Consider the following 24078-nt stretch of genomic DNA (forward strand, 5'->3'; position numbering starts at 1 on the left):
AATGTTCACAGTTATAGGCAAGTTCTTTACATGAATGATGCAAACAAAAAAGTGAAATTCCAGGTTGTGAGGTAGCATAAAATGTCTAGGGGTATTTGAGTACCCCTGATCAAAATTATTATTGTGAACCGCTTAGCAAATTGTAGCTGTAATGATCTCTAAGGTTAAAGAAGATAAATTTCCTTTTTATTTATTTTTTTTTTGTGGGGGGGGGGGGGGCGCGATTTTTTACATTTTAAAAATTACAAAAGGGAAAATGGGCTGATGCAACGGTTTGGTCACACTACATGGTTATTACCTACTAGCACCCCTTTTTGAAATATTACAGATTGTAAATGCCTTTTGTAGCCAGCCAAGAGTCTTTCAATTCTTGTTTGGGGAATTTTCATCCATTCTTCCTTGGAAAATTATTCCAATTCTGTGATATTCCTGGGTCGTGTGGCATGCACTTCTATTTTGAGATCTAGCCACAGATTTTAAATGTACTTCAGATCAGGGGACTGTGATGGCCAATGTAAAACCTTCAGCTTGCACATTTTGAGGTAGTCTATTGTGGATTTTGACTTGTGTTTGGGATAATTATCCATTTATAGAAGCCATCCTCTTTTCAACTTCAGCTTTTTTTTTTTTTTTACATTTAGTGTTATGTTTACATAAAAAATGGTGAAATATCATTGAATCCATTCTCCTCTCTGCCTATAAAAAAATGTTCCCTGCTCCATTGGCTGCAACACAACCCTAATGCATGATTGATCCACCCCATGGTTAATGGTTGTCAAAAGAGGTTCTTTTCTTGAAATTCTGTGCCCTTTTTTCTCCAGATATACAGTACAGACCAAAAGTTTGGACACACCTTCTCATTCAAAGAGTTTTCTTTATTTTCATGAGTATGAAAATTGTAGGTTCACTCTGTAGGCATCAAAACTATGAATTAACACATGTGGAATTATATAATTAACAAAAAAGTGTGAAACAACTCAAAATGCTGTGTGTCTTATATTCTAGGTTCTTCAAAGTAGCCACATTTTGCTTTGATTACTGCTTTGCACAATCTTGGCATTCTCTTGATGAGCTTCAAGAGGTAGTCACCGGAAATGGTTTTCACTTCACAGGTGTGCCCGCTCAGGTTTAATAAGTGGGTTTTCTTGCCTTATAAATGGGGTTGGGACCATCAGTTGTGTTGTGCAGAAGTCTCGTGGATACACAGCTGATGGTCCTACTGAATAGACTGTTAGCTGCTTTTTTTCTTGCCATAATACAAATTCTAAGTAAAGAAAAACGAGTGGCCATCATTACTTTAAGAAATGAAGGTCAGTCAGTCCGAAAAATTGGGAAAGCTTTGAAAGTGTCCCCAAGTGCAGTGGCCAAAACCATCAAGCGCTACAAAGAAACTGGCTCACATGAGGACCGCCCCAGGAAAGGAAGACCAAGAGTCACCTCTGCTGCGGAGGAGAAGTTCATCCTAGTCACCAGCCTCAGAAATGGCAGGTTAACAGCAGCTCAGATTAGAGACCAGGTCAATGCCGCACAGAGTTCTAGCAGCAGACACATCTCTACAACAACTGTTAAGAGGAGACTTTGTGCAGCAGGCCTTCATGGTAAAATAGCTGCTAGGAAACCACTGCTAAGGACAGGCAACAAGCAGAAGAGACTTGTTTGGGCTAAAGAACACAAGGAATGGACATTAGACCAGTGGAAATCTGTGCTTTGGTCTGATGAGTCCAAAGTTGAGATCTTTGGTTATAACCACAGTGTCTTTGTGTGACGTAGAAAAGGTGAGCGGATGGACTCTACATGCCTGGTTCCCACCATGAAGCATGGAGGAGATGGTGTGGGGGTGCTTTGATTGTGACACTGTTGAGGATTTATTCAAAATTGCAGGCATACTGAACCAGCATGGCTACCACAGCATCTTGCAGGGGCATGCTATTCCATCCAGTTTGCATTTAGTTGGACCATCATTTATTTTTCAACAGGACAATGACCCCAAACACACCTCCAGGCTGTGTAAGGGCTATTTGACCAAGAAGGAGAGTGATGGGGTGCTACACCAGATGACCTGACCTCCACAGTCACCAGACCTGAACCCAATCGAGATGGTTTGGGGTGAGCTGGACTGAAGAGTGAAGGCAAAAGGGCCAATAAGTGCTAAGCATCTCTGGGAACTCCTTCAAGACTGTTGGAAGACCATTTCCGGTGACTACCTCTTGAAGCTCATCAAGAGAATGCCAAGAATGTGCAAAGCAGTAATCAAAGCAAAAGGTGGCTACTTTGAAGAACCTAGAATATAAGACATATTTTCAGTTGTTTCACACTTTTTTGTTGATTATATAATTCCACATGTGTTAATTCATAGTTTTGATGCCTTCCGAGTGAATCTACAATTTTCATAGTCATGAAAATAAAGAAAACTCTTTGAATGAGAAGGTGTGTCCAAACTTTTGGTCTGTACTGAACCTTTTGATCATTGTGGCCAAAGAGTTCTACTTTAACTTCATTGGTACACAGGACTTGTTTCCAAAATGCATCAGGCTTGTTTAGATGTTCTTTTGTATACTTCTGATGCTGAATTTTATGGTGAGGACACAGGAGAGGTTTTCTAATGACTTCCATGAAAGCCATATTTGTGCAGATGTCTCTGAACAGTAGAACAATGTACCACAAATCTAGAGTCTGCTAAATCTTTCTGAAGGTTTTTTTTGCAGTTAAGCAGGGGTCTTGATTTGCCTCACAATCCTACGAACAGCTCTCGCAGAAATATTACTTGGTCTTCTAGACTTTATCTTGACCTCCACTGTTCCTGTTAACTGCAATTTATTTTCTTAATTACATTTTGAACTGAGGAAAGGGCAACTTGAAAATACTTTTCTGTCTTCTTATAGACTTCTCCTGCTTTGTGGGCCTCCACCATTCTCAGAGTGCTAGGCAGCTGCTTAGAAAAAAAAACATCTGATGTTTTTTGACACAAGGTTCGAGGAGGCTTGATTTTTAGAAAAAAACTTTTAGAAAGTTGAGAAATTTGAATCACCTGGCCTTTCCTAACGATGATTGTGAACAAGCCATTAGCTTAATAGGTCTGAAATCTTTTAAAATGTAAAAAATGACACATTTTTTTTTTTTTTTTGCCTGAATTGCGGAAGAAATGTGACATCTTTAACTTTAGCCCTTTTAGAGATCAATTTAACTTCAACTTGCTTAACTGTTCACAAGAACAGTAATTTTGACCAGGGGTGCCTAAATGTTTACGTGCCACTGTATGTGTGACAACTAAACCCTCGTGCATATGGAAGAGACATATGCAGGAGACTATATGGCCGCACGAAGAGTCCCTGCGACTGTATACTACCAGTCTCTCTCTAATTATATATATATATATTATGTGAGATTGATTGCTATATAGTCGCCTGCATAGGTCTCTTCCATGTGCACGAGGTCTTAATGTTATCTTTTTCAAGACTTTTTAACTCCTTAATGACCGCCGATACGCATTAAAACGGCGGTCGATAAGGGCACTTATTCTCTCATTGCCCTTTTAAAACGGTGATGGGGAATATGGGAATAGTGCCGCCTGGCGGCGGGAGCAGTTCCCATGGGTGTCAGGTGTACATGAGAATTGCAATGGTTACCATGGTAGTCTGAGATCATATGAAGATCTGTGGGATCCAGCTATAACCTGGGTCTCACGCTGTGTCAGTGAGACACTGACAGTCTGATTCACTGCTGTACATGAGACAAGTGATCAAAATAAAAATTATACATGTTGCACAGTGGGACTAAGTGAAAAATGTAAAGTAAAATGTGAAAGTAAAAAAACACACAAAAAAGTGCAAACAAATCACTAAAATCCGTTTTGCCACTCAAAACGCAGCGTTTGAGATAAAACAAAAATAAACAAAAAAAGTACACATAATGGGTATTACTGCATCCGGAACGACCCACTCTATAAAATTGCAATGTTATTTATTCCGTTTGGTGACTGTCATAAAAAAAAAGGCCAAAAATGTCACTTTTTCATCATAATGACTCCCAAATAACGGAATAATAAAGTCAAAGTGTCGGCAGAAAAATAAGTTGCATTTCTCAGAATATGATGATGCAAAAGCTAATTAATTTTTGTAAAACGTTGTTTTTAGTCTGTAAAAAGAGCAATGCATAAAAAAAGATCTAGCATAGCTCTAATCATACTGACCCGACAAGCAAATTTTCTCTTATCACTTTTACCACACAGCATCACAGTATTTTTATTTATTTATTTTTTTCTTGTTCCCCATTTTTTGAGCGTCAAGATGACAAAAAAAGACAGCAATTCTGGCATTTTTATAGTCTTCACTAGAAAGGAAAACTAGCATGTGCACTTCATAGTGTGAGTGATACCAAATTTGTATTCTTTATTTATATTTACAATAAAATACAATTAAAAAAAAATGTCGCCATATCTTATAAGCTGTATATTTTTATTTTTTCATTGATGAAGCTGTGTCGGGCTTTACTTTTTGTATGACAAATATTAGGTTTTATGCTTGTGATTTGAGGATTTATGTGACTTTTTGATAGATTTTTTTTTTTTTGTTGTGACCTTTCCTCAAAAAACAAACCAGCCATTTGTACATTTTTATGTTTTATTACTCTTGCACAACATAAACCCTTATTGTCAGGGCTTGTTTTATGCGGGAGAAGATATCGTTTTGATTGGTACCATTTAGATGTACATGTGGATTTTTTGTTTGCCTCCCAAGAAATGGAATAAAAATCAATGTGACTTAAAACAGCAATTTTGGCTAATTTGATAGTTTGCATAATTATAGATAATGATAATACGAAATATAAAGATAGTTTATATTTTATTTTGATTTTCCAAAAATATTTCGAAGAGTCGCTGTAACTTTTTCTACTTTTCTTCGTCAGGTGCTTTGTGAGGGATTGATATTTGTGGGAAAAATTGTAGTTTTCATTAGTATAATTTTTGTGCACATGTAAGCACTTACACCCTCTCTTTCAAGTACGTGCCCAGCTCCTGAGCCCGCACAACGTGACTCTATGGCAATTTGCTTTAAATCCCACAGGCAAAAGGTAATATTCGAAGTGAGCAGTTTTCTCAGTTTTGAACATATTTTGGTTCTAACATCAGAGGGTTTACGTAATTTTCACGAACATTTTGAAAAAAAATAGAGCGATACTTAGTGATCCCCCTAATGCTTTGGTTCAGGAATTACCAGAATTTGGACATGCGACTGCTGCAGCCATTAGGCTTCTTATTGAATGCACCATTAATCAGGATAAGTCTGATCCAGCAGACTGAGAAAAAGCTGGACAAGGTTAAAAGGAAATCATGAATTATACACAGGATTAGACTGCTAATATGATGGGTTACTAGTAGAGGAGGACGATATCATGTCTGGCTGCTCTGTGGTAAATGAGAAGCCTTTTGTGTTTCAAAATGGTTCTTTATTGTTTCAACGCATTTCGGCGATGCACTGGCACTTTTCTCAAGGTAAAAATACAGTTTAGGCATTTGTCTAAGGTGACATTGCAGATATTTCAGTGACAACATGGTCACTTTGTTGAAAGCTGACATATCCAATTTAAAGTCAAGAATCAGTTGGGCACTGTTGGTGGCCATGAAATGATGGATCTGGCAGGGTCTTTCATTCACAACCTGAATGCAGACAAGGGCTTAGATCCCGTCCTCCTTATCCCAATGTAGCTATGTCTTTCTTTGAAAAGTGATGTTGAATATTTTATACTGGTGTAATTTTTTGGATATTTAGTTTGCATTATTTGTGTATATTACCGTAATTACCATTGTACTTTTGATTAGTTTTTGATCATGTCTAACACAATTAGGATTATAAAAAGACCAGACACGCTTTGGCATTTACTCCATTGGTCTACCATAAATCCTTTTAATTACTTCTTAATGTTTCTTCATCCAGTGGACCAGCGCATTTATTTGCTATCCAAGAGTAATTAATAATTAGACCATCTTCTATTACTTCTTACTCAGACATACTTTGTAGCCCTGAATTAATGAATGTTACAAAATGCCAAGAAGTTGTAGTTGACACGAGGCATTGATCACCTCTCTTGGTTTCAGATAAAAGAGTATGAGAAGCTGGATTCAGAGGAGGACCGCCTTTGTAGAAGTCGACAGATTTATGACACATATATAATGAAAGAACTACTATCTTGTTCACACGTAAGTATTCTCTTTTATCTTCCCATCGTTCAGGCAGAATTAGCTTAGAGCTTGCTCTTGGTCTCCAGGCATTTGAGAGAATGATCTAGGAGTACCATGCAAATTTCCTCTTCAGAGAGGAAGAGGACTTGAACTCTATAGCGCCACCTGTTGGTAGTAGCGATCCTACGAGTCAAAATCAACCCTTTAACGAGTCTTGTAATATGAGTTAGGATAAAAGCCAAATCAGAATCTCAGTTTGCAGACACGGTGTTTCAGGCTATTGGCCTCGTCAGTGCAAAGTATGAGAACTGATTTGTCTAGGTGAGAGGCTCTGGATTGAGGTCTAAGGGGTAAGGTTTCTCCTTGTGGAGAGTGACATGCCAGCTTTCCCTTGTCAAGGTAAGGAGGCTTATTCACCATGCAATGCTACGAGTCCCAAACACTCAATTTACTGGGTTAACTACTGATAAGGTGATTATAATTATTTGGAATTGACAGACTTACTTTTGGTTTTGAAAAACAAAATGTTCAAAGCTTGTATCCATAATTGCTGAGGATGTGTAGATTATGAGATTATTTTATGTTTGCAAATACAGTAAGACATTTTAGCGAGTGAGCCTATCGCACAGCTCAAGTGTCAAAACTAGAGCAAAAAAAGATTCAAAAGACCAAGGTTCAATGGTTATGTCGGTAGTCCACAGCCGCCGGACTACAACCCTGCAAACCTCCTCCTATCGCCATCCCCAGCGTCTCTTATTAGTAGGTCCGGTGCAATGATGACATTGTGCCTACTAACCAGAAAAAAGTGCTGGGGATGCCGACCGGTAGGAGGAGGTTCACAGGGCACTGGTCCGACAGCCATTGACTACTGACATGGCCATTGGACTCTAGTTAAAACGCCTTAATAATCAGTATATGTAGCAGCCTCTCATGATGTGTATGCCGTGCAGCAGGAAGTGTTCTTTGTCTTTTTTTATTTATTTTGTATTACCCTAGTAAATAGCTAAGTAAGAACCACCATTATCCTGCGGATAGGTAATAAAATGACCATCAAACTTGGCCTTAACCTGTCAGCTTGTTGTACATTATCCTTTTTGTCATCCTTTGAGAGTATTATTTAATGTCAAAGCATTGTTTTCACATTTATCAGTTCTGCAGTACAGTAATCGAGTATATGCATTTGATGACCTTAGTCAGGGATAATGTTTACTGACCTAGTCATGTGTAGTAATGAGCGAGTATACTTGTTGCTTGGGTTTTCCCGAGCATGCTTGGGTTTCCTCCGAGTATTTGGCGTGCTCGGAGATTTAATTTGCGTCGTCTGAGCTGCATGATTTGCGGCTGCTAGACAGGCTGAATACATGTAGGGATTGCCTGTTAGGGAATTCCCACATGTATTCAGGCTGGCTAGTGGCTGCAAATCACGCAGCTGCGTCGACGCAAACTAAATCTCCGAGCACGCCAAATACTTGGAGGAAACCCAAGCATGCTCGGGAAAACCCAAGCAACAAGTAAACTCACTCATCACTAGTCATGTGCATTTAACATGATAACATTTTGACGACTTGTATTTGGTGTGTTTGGTAACTCCCATTCATTTTAGTGCAGACTGGTTGAGCATGTTAAATACAAAGGACATGACAAATGTGTGTACTACAGTGCATTGCAAAGGGGACAGTATTCTATATGTGCTTCATTTCCAGATAGTAAGGCTGTTGTAGATGGGCAAGTTTTTTTTTTTTTTTGTACAAAGAACGCTCATTCCAATTCTTGCTTTGTCCTTCATGTGCAATACGCGGAGAATGCATGCTCTAGGGAATTGGTTACAAAATCAAGTTGTCACTAACAAATTGCTTCATATAATAAGTGGTCAGATAGGATCAGCTCTACATTTCACCGCTTGCCCTTGGGATTCAGTCACAGATAGCAGCGAGCACCTAGCAATATGCATGTGGTGACAATGCTGATCTATTGTTTTGTTTTAGCCAGTAAACATAAAATGCACATTTCATATATAGGAATGAATTTGTTTACTATGTGTTTAGTTGTTTAGATGCTGCAAATAGAAGCTGCAATGTAGACCTATAAATATACATAATGTGTAAATATACAGCGAAATGGGCGAAATCCCATACATTTTCTATTGGATTCAGGTCAGGGGATTGGCAAAATCATTCTAGCAGCTTTATGGTCTTTCTCTGAAACCAAATGAAAGTTTCCTTGGCTGTGTTTGAGATCATTGTCTTGCTGAAATGTCCATCCTCATTTCATCTTCATCATCCTGGTAGATGGCTGCAGGTTTTTATCTAGAATGCCTCAGTAAATTTGTCCATTCTTCCTTCCTTAAATTATATGAAGTTTGCCATGATGTTCCCAACTCCAAATTTCACTGTTGGTTTGGTGTTTTTGGGATGAGATGCAATGACTTTTATCGGCCAAACATGCTGTTTATTATGGCATCCAAAGAGTTTAAAGGGAATCTGTCACCCCCCGGGACGTATACGACCTATTAATATGGGCACATAGGTAATAGAAATGTTACACTAGTCCTACCTCTATGCCTCATATTAATGGTCTTGTTGCTGAGAAATGTTATATTCTTTCTTTTATGTTAATGATTTCTTTCAGGCTCCGTGGCATGCGGTGCCTGGAAGAAATCCCTGCCTCCTGTCACCATTGTAATATTTGCTTCCTCCCATCAGCGTCAGTAACGGACCTGGAATCCTGCGCCCTGCACTCCCTCAGAAATGCATACCTCATCCTCCCTTCTATGGGCGCTCCACTTTGGGATCTTCTGTGCAGGTGCCGGCGAGTCACTATGACCTTCGGTGTGCATGCCGATAATATGCTCTCCCCAATTCCTCCATGCACAGTCATCACTAGGAACCATTTTTACATGGTGATGACTATGCAGGGAGGAAGTGGGGAGAGCACCTTATTGGCACGCACACTGGAGGTCACTGGAGCGGAAGATCCCTGAATGCAGTACCCACAAGAGGGATATATTTCTGAGGGAGTGCAGGGTGCAGGCCCAGGATTCCGGGGCCATAACTGATGCTGATGGGGGGATAAGTATAAGGCCGGGATGACACATGCGAGAAACTCTGACGAGTCTCGCCGGAACTCGGGAGCGGAGCATGCAACTGCATAGAAATACATGCAGCCGCACGCTCCTGTCAGAGTGCCGGTGGCACTGCCAGGTATTAACATGCAAGACTCGTCCAAGTTTCTCGCATGTGTGATTCCGGCCTTACAATGAAGACAGTAGGCAAGGATTTCTTTCAGGCACCACACGCCCCGGAGCCCGGAAGAAATCATTAACATAAAGAAAATAACATTTCTCAGCAACAAGGCCATTAATATGAGACATGCAGGTAGGACTAGTGTAACATTGGTTACCTGTATGCCCATATTACCTGTATGCCCAGTGGGTGACAGATTCCCTTTAATTTTGGTCTCCTCTGACCAGACTACATTCTCCAAGTATTTCACAGGCTTGTCTAAATGTTTTTGAGCAAGCTGTAAATGCACTTGAGCTTGCTTGTTCAGCATTGGAATCTTACGTGGTGAGCGTGCACACAGGCCATGGAGGCTCAGTGCATTACTGTGCTTACTGTTTTCTTTGAAACAATTGTACCTGCTGATTCCTGGTGTTTCTGTAGCTCTCCACAGATGGCCCTTGGCTTTTGGACAACTCTTGTGATAATTCTTTTCACTCCTCTGTCTGAAATCTTGCGGGGCTGGTTATTGTTGGCTTATGGTGAAACAATGTTTTTTTCCACTTCCACATTATGGCCCCAATAGTGGTCACTGAACCCTTCAGTAGTTTGGAAATTCTTATGTAACCAATGCCATTAGTATGTTTTGCAACAATAAGGCTGCAAATGTCTGGAGACAGTTCACTAGTTTTACCCTTCATTAGATGTTTCTTGTGTGGCACCTTGGTAATGAAACAGGATGGCAGGATTGCTTTCTAAGTACAGACAGATTACAGTTGGTGTCATTATTTTCCAAGGCTTTTTGCACCCCTCTCTCTTCATGTGTTCAATTCGTTTTCCCAGTGTCATTCCTCATAATTATATGTAGCTTAATTATGTAATTCATGGATACTATGGTGTTCGATTTCATTGCATGTGTCGATTGGATGGGTTGTTACCAACATCTGGTGTGTGTGTATATGTATGTATGTATGTATGTGTGTGTGTGTATATATATATATATATATATATATATATCTCTATGTATGTGTGTGTATGTGTATATCTATCTATCTATATATATATATATATATACATACACTAGATGGTGGCCCGATTCTAACGCATCAGGTATTCTAGAATATGTATGCAGTTTATTTATGAAGTTTTAGTAATAGTGCAATAATGCACCCCGCAATCCTAATATGCATGGTCCTCTCACCCCCCCAATCCTGATATGCATGGTACCCCTCCCCCCCCATCCTGGTATGCATGGTCCCCTCACTCCCCAATCCTGATATGCATTGTCCTCTCACCCCCCAATCCTGATATGCAAGGTACCCCTCACCCCCCAATCCTGGTAAGCATGGTCCTCTCACCCTCCAGTCCTGGTAAGCATGGTCCTCTCACCCTCCAATCCTGGAATGCATGGTCCTCTCACCCCCCAATCCTGGTATGCATGGTCCACTCATCCCTCTTTCCTGGTAAGCATGGTCCCCTCACCCCCCTTTCCTGGTATGCATTATCCCCCTCACCCCCCTTTCCTGGTATGTATGATCCCATCACCCCCCTTTCCTGGTATGCATGGTCCCCTCATGCCCCAATCCTGATATGCATGGTCCTCTCACCCCAAATCCTGATATGCATGGTACCCCTCACCCTCCAGTCCTGGTAAGCATGGTTTCCTCACCCTCTAATCCTGGAATGCATGGTCCTCTCACCCCCCAATCTTGGTATTCATGGTCCCCTCACCCCCTTATCCTGGTATGCATGGTCACCATCACTCTCCTTTCCTGGTATGTATGGTCACCCTCTTCCCCCTTTGCTGGTATGCATGGTCCCGTCACCCCCCTTTCCTGGTATGCATGGTCCCCCTCGCCCCCCTTTCCTGGTATGCATGGTCACCCTCACCCCCCCCTGTCCTGGTATGCATGGTCACCCTCACCCCCCCTTTCCTGGTATGCGTGGTCACCCTCCCCCCCCTTTGCTGGTATGCATGGTCCCGTCACCCCCCTTTCCTGGTATGCATGGTCCCCCTCGCCCCCCTTTCCTGGTATGCATGGTTACCCTCACCCCCCCCCCTATCCTGGTATGCATGCCCACCCTCACCCCCCCCCTATCCTGGTATGTATGGTCACCCTCACCCCCCTGTCCTGGTATGCGTGGTCACCCCCCCCCCCCCTTTGCTGGTATGCATGGTCCCCTCCCCCCCCTTTGCTGGTATGCGTGGTCCCCCTCACCCCCCTTTCATGATATGCGTGGTCCCCCTCACCCCCCCTATCCCGGTATGCATGGTCCCCTCACCCCCCTTTCCTGATATGCATGGTCTCTGTTAAAATAAATAGTTATATACTCGCCTTCAGACAGCCCCCAATCAGCGCCGCGATATTTCGGTTACAGACAGACATGATAAGACGATTATATATATATATATATATTTGCCGCTCAAAAAATTAAGGGAACACTTAAACAGCACAATGTACTAGGAAGCTTTCCCTTTATTTTTTGAGCTGTGTGTATATATATAGATAGATAAATAGATATATATATATATCTCATACACTATATAAAAAGACACATCACATATTATTTCATCTCAAAATACATTGGGTGAACTAAGTATTAAACACATCAGTAATTTTTTAAGTAAATAATTTATCTTTAGCTACCGTACATCGAATAATTAGTTTTTTTTCCTATATATATTTGTGTATGAAAATATAGTGTATGTGGAGAGAAATCCAATATTGTGTGTAATGAGTCATATTTGCATTAGAGTAAAGACTTTCTATTTTTCTATTATAGGTCATTGAAATTGAAGTCGGGTAAATGTGCCTAGCAGTTACATGATGACCTAGGGTGTATTAGCTGATCTTTTGTAACAATTTTTGCATGGCTAGTGATGGCATACTGTTCCTGGAGCGGACTTCTATACATACGTTTATTTTTGGGGCTGCGTAAAGAGATTAATAGGATAATGACCATTTTATTATTTGTCTGTAGCCATTCTCCAAGCAAGCTGTAGACCACGTACAAGCTCATCTTGCGAAGAAACAAGTACCACCTGCTTTATTTCAGGTAAGACATAACAAAGTTAACCATTAGCAACACAACTAGTTACTATGAGGTCCTGAATGAGTTTTGCTCATAGAAGCAGTGGCAGATAAAAAAAAAATTGCAGTATTATTTATATAGAAAACCTTTAATTATTCTGATTAGCTACATAAATATATTAGGGAATGCCAATCATAATGGTTCTCTAGTAATGGGGGGGGGGTTACTGGTAGTCTAGGGACAAGAACATAATATAATTATATGAAGCTATACTGTACAGCTCCATACACTTTTTCAATTCAGCTGCCACCCAAAGTAGTGACAGTTGATCAGTGTGGGTGTAGATTATTGGACTCTGATGTTAATGACCTATCCAAAGGATAGCTCGTCTATATAAAAGTAGAGGCGAACCCTCTAAAAGCTACACTTTAGGGTAATGTTCATTCACAGGAAATTTGTTGGAATGCAAAAGGTAAGATGTGCATTAGCAACAACATAAAATCCGCAGCAGTATATGATGATGCAAGTTCCATTGTGGATATTCCATAGAAAAGGTCCCCTGAGGCACATACCCATAGAAATGGCTCCAAGAATTGGCACACATATGTAAACTTCTACATCTAGATAGTAAAGCTCTGTGAAAAAAACAGTAATGGGTGTAATGGTTGGCAAAATAAGAATTGGTGTGCTCCGTTGGGGGCTCCGCTGGCATTTGCTCGAAGCCCGGAGGCCCCCGCGCATCCGTTGCTGGCTGCTGCCATGTTACGGTGGCCTCCGGGAACATGGACGCCGGGAAGATGGCCGCCGGTCCGGGGACGGCGCATGTGCAGGTTCAGATCTCGTCCCAAGATCTCGGGGGACGAGATCTCGTTGACGAGATTTGAATCTCATCTCCCGAGATCTCGGGACGAGATCTGAACCTGCGCATGCGCCGTCCCCAAACCGGCGGCCATCTTCCCGGCGTCCATGTTCCCGGAGGCCACCGCAACATGGCAGCAGCCAGCAATGGATGTGCGGTGGCCTCCGGGCTTCGAGGAAATGCCGGCGGAGACGCCGCCCCTGCACCGGAGCCCAGCCCGCCGCCACCCTCACCCCACAGAGCCCACCTGCCCCAGCCCAGCACAGCCAACCTGCCCCAGCACAGCCCAGCTTCCCCAGCCCAGTCCACCTGCCCCAGCCCAGCACAGCTGCCACAGCCCAGCTGCACCTGCACAACCAACCTGCCCCAGCACAGCCCCACTGCACCAGCCTGGACCACTGAATGACCTCTGTGACCACTCCTCCATCTGTGCCGGATCCCTTCCAAGGTAAGCTGAATTCGTACTGTAAGACGGCCCCCCATTTGACACATTATTATTTTTTTCCCTATTTTCCTTCTGAAAATTGGGGTGCGTCTTATGGTCTGGTGCGTCTTATAGTCCGAAAAATACGGTAAATATCCATGGAATAGAGAAAATCTGACATATTTCACACATCTGTATAGTCGTGGTAGAGATTTACATGTACAAGTAAGAGGTGAATGCTGGAGTAAAGGATGTCACCATTGTGCCAAAGGAGAGGTTTCATGTTAGCCTCCTCTCGAAATACAAGCCACTCTCTTCTTGGGCCTGAAGTCCCTCCTGGTCAGTTTACCCTCTGTTCTGTTTCCATAACATTGTCTGAAAAATAGTTCCCCTTTTAACCTTTTGAGATGTCCTCATCATTCATTATTAATGGTTTTGTCTCTTACCCAGACCTTGGTAATAAGTGTGAGGATGGATGCTTTTTATGTGACCTTCAGTAGCTCCTGAGACATTCCTCAAAGTGATGCTGATGGCTTCACAGCCAGTTACTACTTCTTTTACTAACTGTGAAATGCTACTAGCTAAAAAGCGGACTACTAGTAGTGCTGATACTGAAACTGATTTATGTCATATAATCATGTGTTCTGTCATTTTTTTGGTGGGGGTCATTAAAAAAAACATAGGACGACTTGTGGAATGTTATTTTAACCAGGGTCACTCGGGGATTTAGTCAGTAAACTATAGGAAACAATCTGCTCCATTGTGTACAGTACACTGCCAAATTTTACAACTATTATATGAAACATAATCTACAAAAAGCAAAAATACTATCATACAGTATAATGTTCGTAGAACATAGCTGAGGTTGGCCAATGTGCCTGAAAATTTGCTGCTGGTGCCTTCATTTTTGGGTTGCTTGGCTACTTGTAAAATATGAAGCCAGCTATTGGTGAGATCGTGCCGACGACTAAGGTTTACGGGAATTCATCCACCATTTTTAGGATAGGAAATAGTGAATGAGAACAATCTGCAGTGGGTCATGCAGACGACCGGATTTTTGTTCCATCAGATCTCTTTTCGGGCAGTTTATTCTATTGGGCCATGTCCAATTTTTTTCCTCAGACTAAGTCTGTCCTAGGAAAAAAAATCGGAGCATGCAAGATTTGCATCCGGTATTCAGACCGCACTCGGCAATGCAAGTCAATGAATCCGTGGAAAAAATCGGACTGCACATCCGAGTGTGGTGCGATATTCACGGAGAATTATTTTTTTTCCACATCATCTCCTCATCTGAGAAAATCGAGTCACTGTTTGATCAAACTCAGAGTATGATGAGCATAATTCACCCGATACTATCAGATGGGAGAAAATACCCTGGTGTGACCCTAGCCTAAAGGGACGATACTACTATTATTATTATTATTATTATTATTATTATTATTATTATTATTATTATTATATAAATCTGTTTTTTGTGTAACACATTTTTTAAAAATAACTTTTGCCAATGTTATTTTTTTTCTATATTACCATCTGTATTGAAAAAATATATTACTAATATTGCACTGGTCACTGAGGCTTTTTTTTTTTTTTTTTATAGATTCTTCTGTTCTTACAGTAAGGCTAAGTGCACACGTTGCAGAAAATTTCTGCTCAAAAACCTAAATCCCTTCCCAGAAACCGCACCTATTTTCCCGCGGCGGTTTTGATGCGTTTTTTATGTGTTTTTTTCCGCAGCGGTTTGAAACCGCATGGAAGAAGCCAAAACCGCGGAAAAATCTGCAAAATTAATGAGCATGCTGCGTTTTTTACCGCAATGCGTTTTTTTCGTGGTAAACGCATCAATGTGCACAAAAAGTGCAAAATGCATAGAAATGACTAGGAAGCTTATTTTTAGCGGTTTTATAGTGAAAACCGCGGTAAAAACCGCTAAAAAACGCTGTGTGAACACAGCCTAAATGTTTACAGCAAGATTCCATATTATCAGAGGCTGGATTACAGTGACAGATAACACCTCTATGCACAGTTGGTAGTCAAGGACCCACCAATCACAATAGGAGATGTCACAGCCCACCCTCTCCTCCCTTCTCAATGACCTATGCACAGACTCATTAGGTACAATACAAATGATAGGATTAGGATTGTACTTGTTAGAGTCTAAAAAAGCCCTTGTGGCCTTTTTTTTCTCCTTTTAAATTTTAATACAGATTGTGCTATGAAAGAAAAAAAAATTGGCAAAAATTTAAAAAATAAATAACTTCGAAACCTGATTCAATCAATAGGCCATTTTCTGACAGCGGTTTCCCCTTCAAGAAGTGATTTTAAAAAGTTGGAAGCTATTGGAATATCATCAACAAACAAATTACAAAGCCAGCCAAACAGAAAGTGATTATAGACTGATCTCAAAATGTTCTCTGCATAGAAACGTTATCTTCCTTAATGAGCTGAGCTGCCTTCGTGTTTTCTGACATAGAAATGTTTCCTTCTGATGTAGAGAAGAGTGCTTTTCTCATTGAATTAATTATCATTATTTTTTTTTTTGCTTTATGGATTTTTACAAATTATTAGACAGAAATCCAATGCCATTTTATCCTTTTATATTCGGCGTCACTGCATGGAGGGGGTAGGGGACACCATGCAGGGACGCTGGCTGTAGCGCTTACATCATCTACTATTTTGTATAGGGAAATTTGACCGCTTTATGGAACTGATAGTAAAAAAAAAAGTGTCTGCCTGGCTCTATATTGTTAAATTCCGCAGTAAGCCTAGGACCACCTTGCCGACATTTCTTTGTTACTTGTTCCACCTACAGACGCCATTGCCCCAGTATAGGAAACCTTCTATAATTCCCTGTAGGACATCTTCACACAGTGTTTTTTTATGTGGATTTTGGAGCAGATTCTTCGCCACATTAAAAACCACTTCAATTACTCATTTAATAGGCTTTCCATAGTGCAGATGGTGCTGTTTTTTTTTTCATTTTTTATCAGCATAAAAAAACCAGCAACATAAGACAATTTTTTTTTAGGTTTTTCTGCATGAAAAATGTCTGAATAGGAAAAAAAAGCTACACGAACAAAAACTATCTCCTACAAGTTTTTTTTCTTTTGCATAGATTTTCCAGACCAAAAAATACATCTAAAAAATCTGAATGTGAGCATATCCTTTGACCACGATTCATTAAAGCTTTTGTGCCTGAAAACTGTCATAGGAAGCTTTGAAAAGTCACCAAACGCAGGGGTCAGCCAGTTTTCGTATCCATGATATTTACACCGATCTCTGATATAGTGAGTGAAAATGGGGCAGAGCACGTGCGTGACGGGACACATTCAACATTCAAGTTTAGAAAAAAGTTTTGTGAGCTTTATCTGCTGCCAATTTGTGCCAGAAATTCTACTTGTTGCAATGGATGAAATCTTTGTGATTAGCAATATCAAATTGCAAGTAACACGAGTAGATTGCATCTCAAGTTTCCTCCTAGTTCCACAACCTTTGTGAGAGATTCTCTTATAGTACTGCATGTATTATAGGTATAATTAGTTCATGCGTTGTCTGTAGAAACAGAGCTATTACGACAAACTTTGTAATCAAATGATAGAGATTATATTGATGGTATAAATGGCTCTTGTTGTTCCAATAAGTTTAATGGTAGAAAAGGGCTGGAGAAACAATAAAAAGGGGAATAGTCTTATTCGAAGAGGAATGAAATCGGGGCTGTGGAGTCAGTCTCCACCAAAATAGACTCTAAGTCAGTATAAAATGGACAGACTCCTAAAATATATATATAAAAAAAAATTGGGTACAGTAGTACAATGCAGAATGTGCTGCAAATGCTTTCATAAGAATTTGGGGAAAGTTATGAAATGTCTGTTTTGTTCCTGATATAAGGATCTTGGCTTTTAGCTGAGATGAATCTGTGCTGCACTTTATGTACATGCTCAATAGTGAGGCAGGGCTGTGGAGTCGTAGCTGAGATGAATCTGTGCTGCACTTTATGTACATGCTCAATAGTGAGGCAGGGCTGTGGAGTCGTAGCTGAGATGAATCTGTGCTGCACTTTATGTACATGCTCAGTAGTGAGGCAGGGCTGTGGAGTCGTAGCTGAGATGAATCTGTGCTGCACTTTATGTACATGCTCAGTAGTGAGGCAGGACTGTGGAGTCGTAGCTGAGATGAATCTGTTCTGCACTTTATGTACATGTTCAGTAGTGAGGCATGGCTGTGGGAGTCGTAGCGGAGATGAATCTGTGCTGCACTTTATGTACATGTTCAGTAGTGAGGCAGGGCTGTGGGAGTCGTAGCGGAGATAAATCTGTGCTGCAGTGTACATGCTCAGTAGTGAGGCAGGGCTGTGGAGTCGTAGCTGAGATGAATCTGTGCTGCACTTTATGTACATGCTCAGTAGTGAGGCAGGGCTGTGGAGTCATAGCTGAGATGAATCTGTGCTGCACTTTATGTACAGTGGGGAAAAAAAGTATTTAGTCAGTCAGCAATAGTGCAAGTTCCACCACTTAAAAAGATGAGAGGCGTCTGTAATTTACATCATAGGTAGACCTCAACTATGGGAGACAAACTGAGAAAAAAAAATCCAGAAAATCACATTGTCTGGTTTTTTTTTTCATTTTATTTGCATATTATGGTGGAAAATAAGTATTTGGTCAGAAACAAAATTTCATCTCAATACTTTGTGATATATCCTTTGTTGGCAATGACAGAGGTCAAACGTTTTCTGTAAGTCTTCACAAGGTTGCCACACACTGTTGTTGGTATGTTGGCCCATTCCTCCATGCAGATCTCCTCTAGAGCAGTGATGTTTTTGGCTTTTCGCTTGGCAACACGGACTTTCAACTCCCTCCAAAGGTTTTCTATAGGGTTGAGATCTGGAGACTGGCTAGGCCACTCCAGGACCTTGAAATGCTTCTTACGAAGCCACTCCTTCGTTGCCCTGGCAGTGTGCTTTGGATCATTGTCATGTTGAAAGACCCAGCCATGTTTCATCTTCAATGCCCTTGCTGATGGAAGGAGGTTTGCACTCAAAATCTCACGATACATGGCCCCATTCATTCTTTCATGTACCCGGATCAGTCGTCCTGGCCCCTTTGCAGAGAAACAGCCCCAAAGCATGATGTTTCCACCACCATGCTTTACAGTAGGTTTGGTGTTTGATGGATGCAACTCAGTATTCTTTTTCCTCCAAACACGACAAGTTGTGTTTCTACCAAACAGTTCCCGTTTGGTTTCATCAGACCATAGGACATTCTCCCAAAACTCCTCTGGATCATCCAAATGCTCTCTAGCAAACTTCAGACGGGCCCGGACATGTACAGGCTTAAGCAGTGGGACACGTCTGGCACTGCAGGATCTGAGTCCATGGTGGCGTAGTGTGTTACTTATGGTAGGCCTTGTTACATTGGTCCCAGTTCTCTGCAGTTCATTCACTAGGTCCCCCCGCGTGGTTCTGGGATTTTTGCTCACCGTTCTTGTGATCATTCTGACCCCACGGGGTGGGATTTTGCATGGAGCACCAGATCGAGGGAGATTATCAGTGGTCTTGTATGTCTTCCATTTTCTAATTATTGCTCCCACAGTTGATTTCTTCACTCCAAGCTAGTTGGCTATTGCAGATTCAGTCTTCCCAGCCTGGTGCAGGGCTACAATTTTGTTTCTGGTGTCCTTTGACAGCTCTTTGGTCTTCACCATTGTGGAGTTTGGAGTCAGACTGTTTGAGGGTGTGCACAGGTGTCTTTTTATACTGATAACAAGTTTAAACAGGTGCCATTACTACAGGTAATGAGTGGAGGAAAGAGGAGACTCTTAAAGAAGAAGTTACAGGTCTGTGAGAGCCAGAAATCTTGATTTCTTGTTTCTGACCAAATACTTATTTTCCACCATAATATGCAAATAAAATGAAAAAAAAAACAGACAATGTGATTTTCTGGATTTTTTTTTTCTCAGTTTGTCTCCCATAGTTGAGGTCTACCTATGATGTAAATTACAGACGCCTCTCATCTTTTTAAGTGGTGGAACTTGCACTATTGCTGACTGACTAAATACTTTTTTTCCCCACTGTACATGTTCAGTAGTGAGGCAGGGCTGTGGAGTCGTAGCTGAGATGAATCTGTGCTGCACTCTATGTACATGCTCAGTAGTGAGGCAGGGCTGTGGGGTCATAGCTGAGATGAATCTGTGCTGCACTTTATGTACATGTTCAGTAGTGAGGCAGTGCTGTGGACTCGTAGCTGAGATGAATCTGTGCTGCACTTTATGTACATGTTCAGTAGTGAGGCAGTGCTGTGGACTCGTAGCTGAGATGAATCTGTGCTGCAATGTACATGCTCAGTAGTGAGGCAGGGCTGTGGAGTCGTAGCTGAGATGAATCTGGGCTGCACTTTATGTACATGCTCCGTTGTGAACAGTGCTATGGAGTCATAGCTGAGATGAATCTGTGCTGCACTTTATGTACATGTTCAGTAGTGAGGCAGTGCTGTGGACTCGTAGCTGAGATGAATCTGTGCTGCATTTTATGACCATGCTCAGTAGTAAGGCAGGGCTGTGGAGTCATAGCTGAGATGAATCTGTGCTGCACTTTATGTACATGTTCAGTAGTGAGGCATGGCTGTGGGAGTCGTAGCGGAGATGAATCTGTGCTGCACTTTATGTACATGTTCAGTAGTGAGGCAGGGCTGTGGGAGTCGTAGCGGAGATAAATCTGTGCTGCAGTGTACATGCTCATTAGTGAGGCAGGGCTGTGGAGTCGTAGCTGAGATGAATCTGGGCTGCACTTTATGTACATGCTCCGTTGTGACCAGTGCTATGGAGTCATAGCTGAGATGAATCTGTGCTGCACTTTATGTACATGCTCAGTAGTGAGGCAGGGCTGTGGAGTCATAGCTGAGATGAATCTGTGCTGCACTTTATGTACATGTTCAGTAGTGAGGCAGGGCTGTGGACTCGTAGCTGAGATGAATCTGTGCTGCATTTTATGACCATGCTCAGTAGTAAGGCAGGGCTGTGGAGTCATGGCTGAGATGAATCTGTGCTGCACTTTATGTACATGTTCAGTAGAGAGGCAGGGCTGTGGACTCATAGCTGAGGTGAATCTGTGCTGCACTTTATGTACATGTTCAGTAGTGAGGCAGTGCTGTGGACTCGTAGCTGAGATGAATCTGTGCTGCAATGTACATGCTCAGTAGTGAGGCAGGGCTGTGGAGTCGTAGCTGAGATGAATCTGGGCTGCACTTTATGTACATGCTCCGTTGTGAACAGTGCTATGAAGTCATAGCTGAGATGAATCTGTGCTGCACTTTATGTACATGTTCAGTAGTGAGGCAGTGCTGTGGACTCGTAGCTGAGATGAATCTGTGCTGCATTTTATGACCATGCTCAGTAGTAAGGCAGGGCTGTGGAGTCATAGCTGAGATGAATCTGTGCTGCACTTTATGTACATGCTCAGTAGTGAGGCAGGGCTGTGTAGTCGTAGCTGAGATTAATCTGTGCTGCACTTTATGTACATTATCAGTAGTGAGGCAGTGCTGTGGAGTCGTAGTTGAGATTAATCTGTGCCGCATTTTATGTACATGCTCAGTAGTGACCCGTGCTGTGGAGTTGGAGTCGTGAAGTTTGAGTCGAAAGTCAGGGAAACAGAGGAGTCTGAGTCAATGGTTTGGCTTACCGACGCCACAGACCTAGATAAAATAAGGTGCAAAAATGTGCTCACCTGTTAGGGTTGTGTGAACCACAACCACTATAATAGCTCAAAAGTGTCACCTGCTGCAGGCCCATGAAGAAGATCTATTTATATAAAATTGAATGTATGTATGTATCACCAACCAATCACAAAGCATCTTTGATTTCACCAGAGCTGTTTAATAGAAGCTGAGCTGTGATTGGTTGCTATGAGCAACAGTTTTTCCACTCCACGACGACACCTCTGCAGACACTGACTGGGTGGGAGAAATCTACCATACAAAAAAACATGAGGGACGTCCTTGGTCTCTATGGAACATAGGCATTGTAGTAATGCTCACAGGACCTTTGGCTTGCTCATGTGATCTACATTGCAGTTCTCATTGGTTAGCATGAAGTATAAGGTTTGCATTATGTCAGTAATTTGCAGCTGTGATAAAGACTCATGTAGGGTCGAAACGCGTAGCTGTTATTCCAGTGCCTCAGCACATCCATCCATTCTTGAGGAGTAAGCCGCTGTACTATTTTAATTTTTTCAATAAAGCAAGAAATTTTATCAGCTGGAACGCCCCTCATGTTTTTTTGTCTACTATCAACTATCGTTTGGTCCAGACGTGGTTACGTGCTGTGGCTGTGGTTGGTGAGCTGGCTAGGGCTTCTTTTAACCCATTTTTTTCTATTTGTGCTGAAATCTAGCATCCCTGGGAGCATAAGCTTCCAGCCATTGTCTGCCCCCCCAGAAAGGAGCAGAGAGCATGTCAGAAATGAATCGCCCCCTACCGTGCCCATATACCCATCACACATCCTCCATCCCATAGGCACATATTCCCTCTTAAAGGGATCTCCGGTATGAAAGTTAGGGCAAATCCCTCAGCGCTCTGATTCTGACCCCATGTTTCTATTAAAGGGATCTTGCCGCTTACACCTAAAGAACATCTCTAGAATCCGCCCTTTTCTCACTATGGAAACAACAAAAACCCTCACTGTTGCATTGATCCACTCCCGCCTGGATTACTGCAACGCTCTATTAATTGGCCTCCCCATCACTCGACTATCCCCTCTCCAGTCCATATTTAATGCAGTGGCCAGGATCGTCCATCTGGCTAATCGGTACTCGGACGCGTCCGCTCTTCGCCAGTCCTTACATTGGCTGCCCATTCATTATAGTATCCAATTCAAAGTACTTGTTCTCACCCACAGAGCTCTCCACAGTGCGGCACCCCCTTACACCTCTTCCCTCATTTCTGCCTATCGGCCTAGCCGATTGCTGCGCTCTGCAAACGACTTTCGACTAACCTCTGCACTAATCCGTACCTCCCACTCCCGACTCCAAGACTTCTCCCGTGCTGCTCCTATCCTCTGGAATGCTCTACATCAAGAAATCAGGACTATCCACAATTTGCATAGTTTTAGGCGCTCCCTCAAAACACACTTGTTCAGAGCGGCCTATCACGTTCACTAATCAAAGTCATTCTCTGTTAGTGTGCGTGTGTAGCCCATTCACTATCTCCATCCATCCTTCACTCACTCAAGATGGCTGGACCTTCATTGTAAATACACAATTGTAAATACACACCTGTACTTTGTATCTCCCTCACCTCATTGTAGATTGTAAGCTCTCACGAGCAGGGTCGTCTTATTTTGCTTTAATTATTGTATTGTGACTTGTGTTTTGAAACTGTTAAACTGTAAAGCGCTGCGGAATATGTTGGCGCTATATAAATAAATATTATTATTATTATTATTATTATTATCATTGGTATGGAAGTCAGGGCAAATCCATCCAGCGCTTTGGTTTTGACCCCAGGCCTCTCGTAAAGGGATCGCCGGTATGGAAGTTAGGACCGTTCCACTCAGCATTGTGGTTCTGACCCCGGGGCCTCTTAAAGGGATCATTGGTATGGAAGTTAGGGCAATTCCACTCAGCGTTCTGGTTCTGATCCCAGGATTCTATTAAAGGGATCTTTGGTATGCAAGTCAGGGCAAATCCACTCAGCGTTCTGGTTCTGATCCCAGGCTCTCTTAAAAGGAACCCTGGAATGGAAGTTAGGGCAATTCCACTCAGCGCTCTGGTTCTGACCCAAGTCCCCTCTTAAAGGGATCCCCAGTATGGAAGTGAGGCATATCCAAACTGCTCATTTGTACTGACCCCAGGCCTCTCTTAAAGGGATCTCCAATATGGAAGTTGGGGTAGATCACTCAGCGCTCTGATTCTCACCCCAGGCTTCTATTAAAGGGATTATTGGTATGGAAGTCAGGGCAAATCCACTCAGCGCTCTGGTACTGACGCCAGGTCTCTCTTAGAAGTATCCCCGGTATGGAAGTTAGGACCGTTCCACTCAGCGTTCTGGTTCTGACCCCAGGCTGACGGGATAATGTAGGATATTAGGGGTAGTAGTCCGGTGGCGCTGACTGACCGGATGATGTCAGACATTAGGAGTAGTACTTTGGCTTTGACGGGATGATGTGGGATATTAAGGGTAGTAGTCCGGTGGCTCTGATGGGATGATGTGGGATGTTAGTGGTAGTAGTCCCGTGGCTCTGGCTGACGGGATGATGTGGGATTTTAGGGGTAGTAGTCCGGTGGCTCTGGCTGACGGGATGATGTGGGATATTAGGGATAGTAGTCCGGTGGCTCTGGCTGACGGGATGATGTGGGATATTAGGGGTAGTAGTCCGG

At 42.2% G+C, this 24078-nt stretch overlaps 1 protein-coding gene across 3 annotated transcripts in view; it reads left to right on the forward strand.

Annotated features, from left to right (window-relative positions):
- Positions 1-24078, forward strand: part of GRK3 (G protein-coupled receptor kinase 3) — a 368299-nt gene that overhangs the window by 235576 nt on the left and 108645 nt on the right. For all 3 annotated transcript variants that reach the window (XM_073582658.1, XM_073582660.1, XM_073582659.1), the window contains 2 exons: positions 6095-6196; positions 12379-12453. In XM_073582658.1, the coding sequence (XP_073438759.1) occupies positions 6095-6196; positions 12379-12453 (177 nt within the window). The remainder of the gene's footprint in view (positions 1-6094; positions 6197-12378; positions 12454-24078) is intronic.

Source organism: Dendrobates tinctorius, unplaced genomic scaffold (genome assembly GCF_039654945.1).
Source record: "Dendrobates tinctorius isolate UK_male_01 unplaced genomic scaffold, ASM3965494v1 ptg000073l, whole genome shotgun sequence".
In the NCBI taxonomy this organism is placed as follows: Eukaryota; Metazoa; Chordata; class Amphibia; order Anura; family Dendrobatidae; genus Dendrobates; species Dendrobates tinctorius.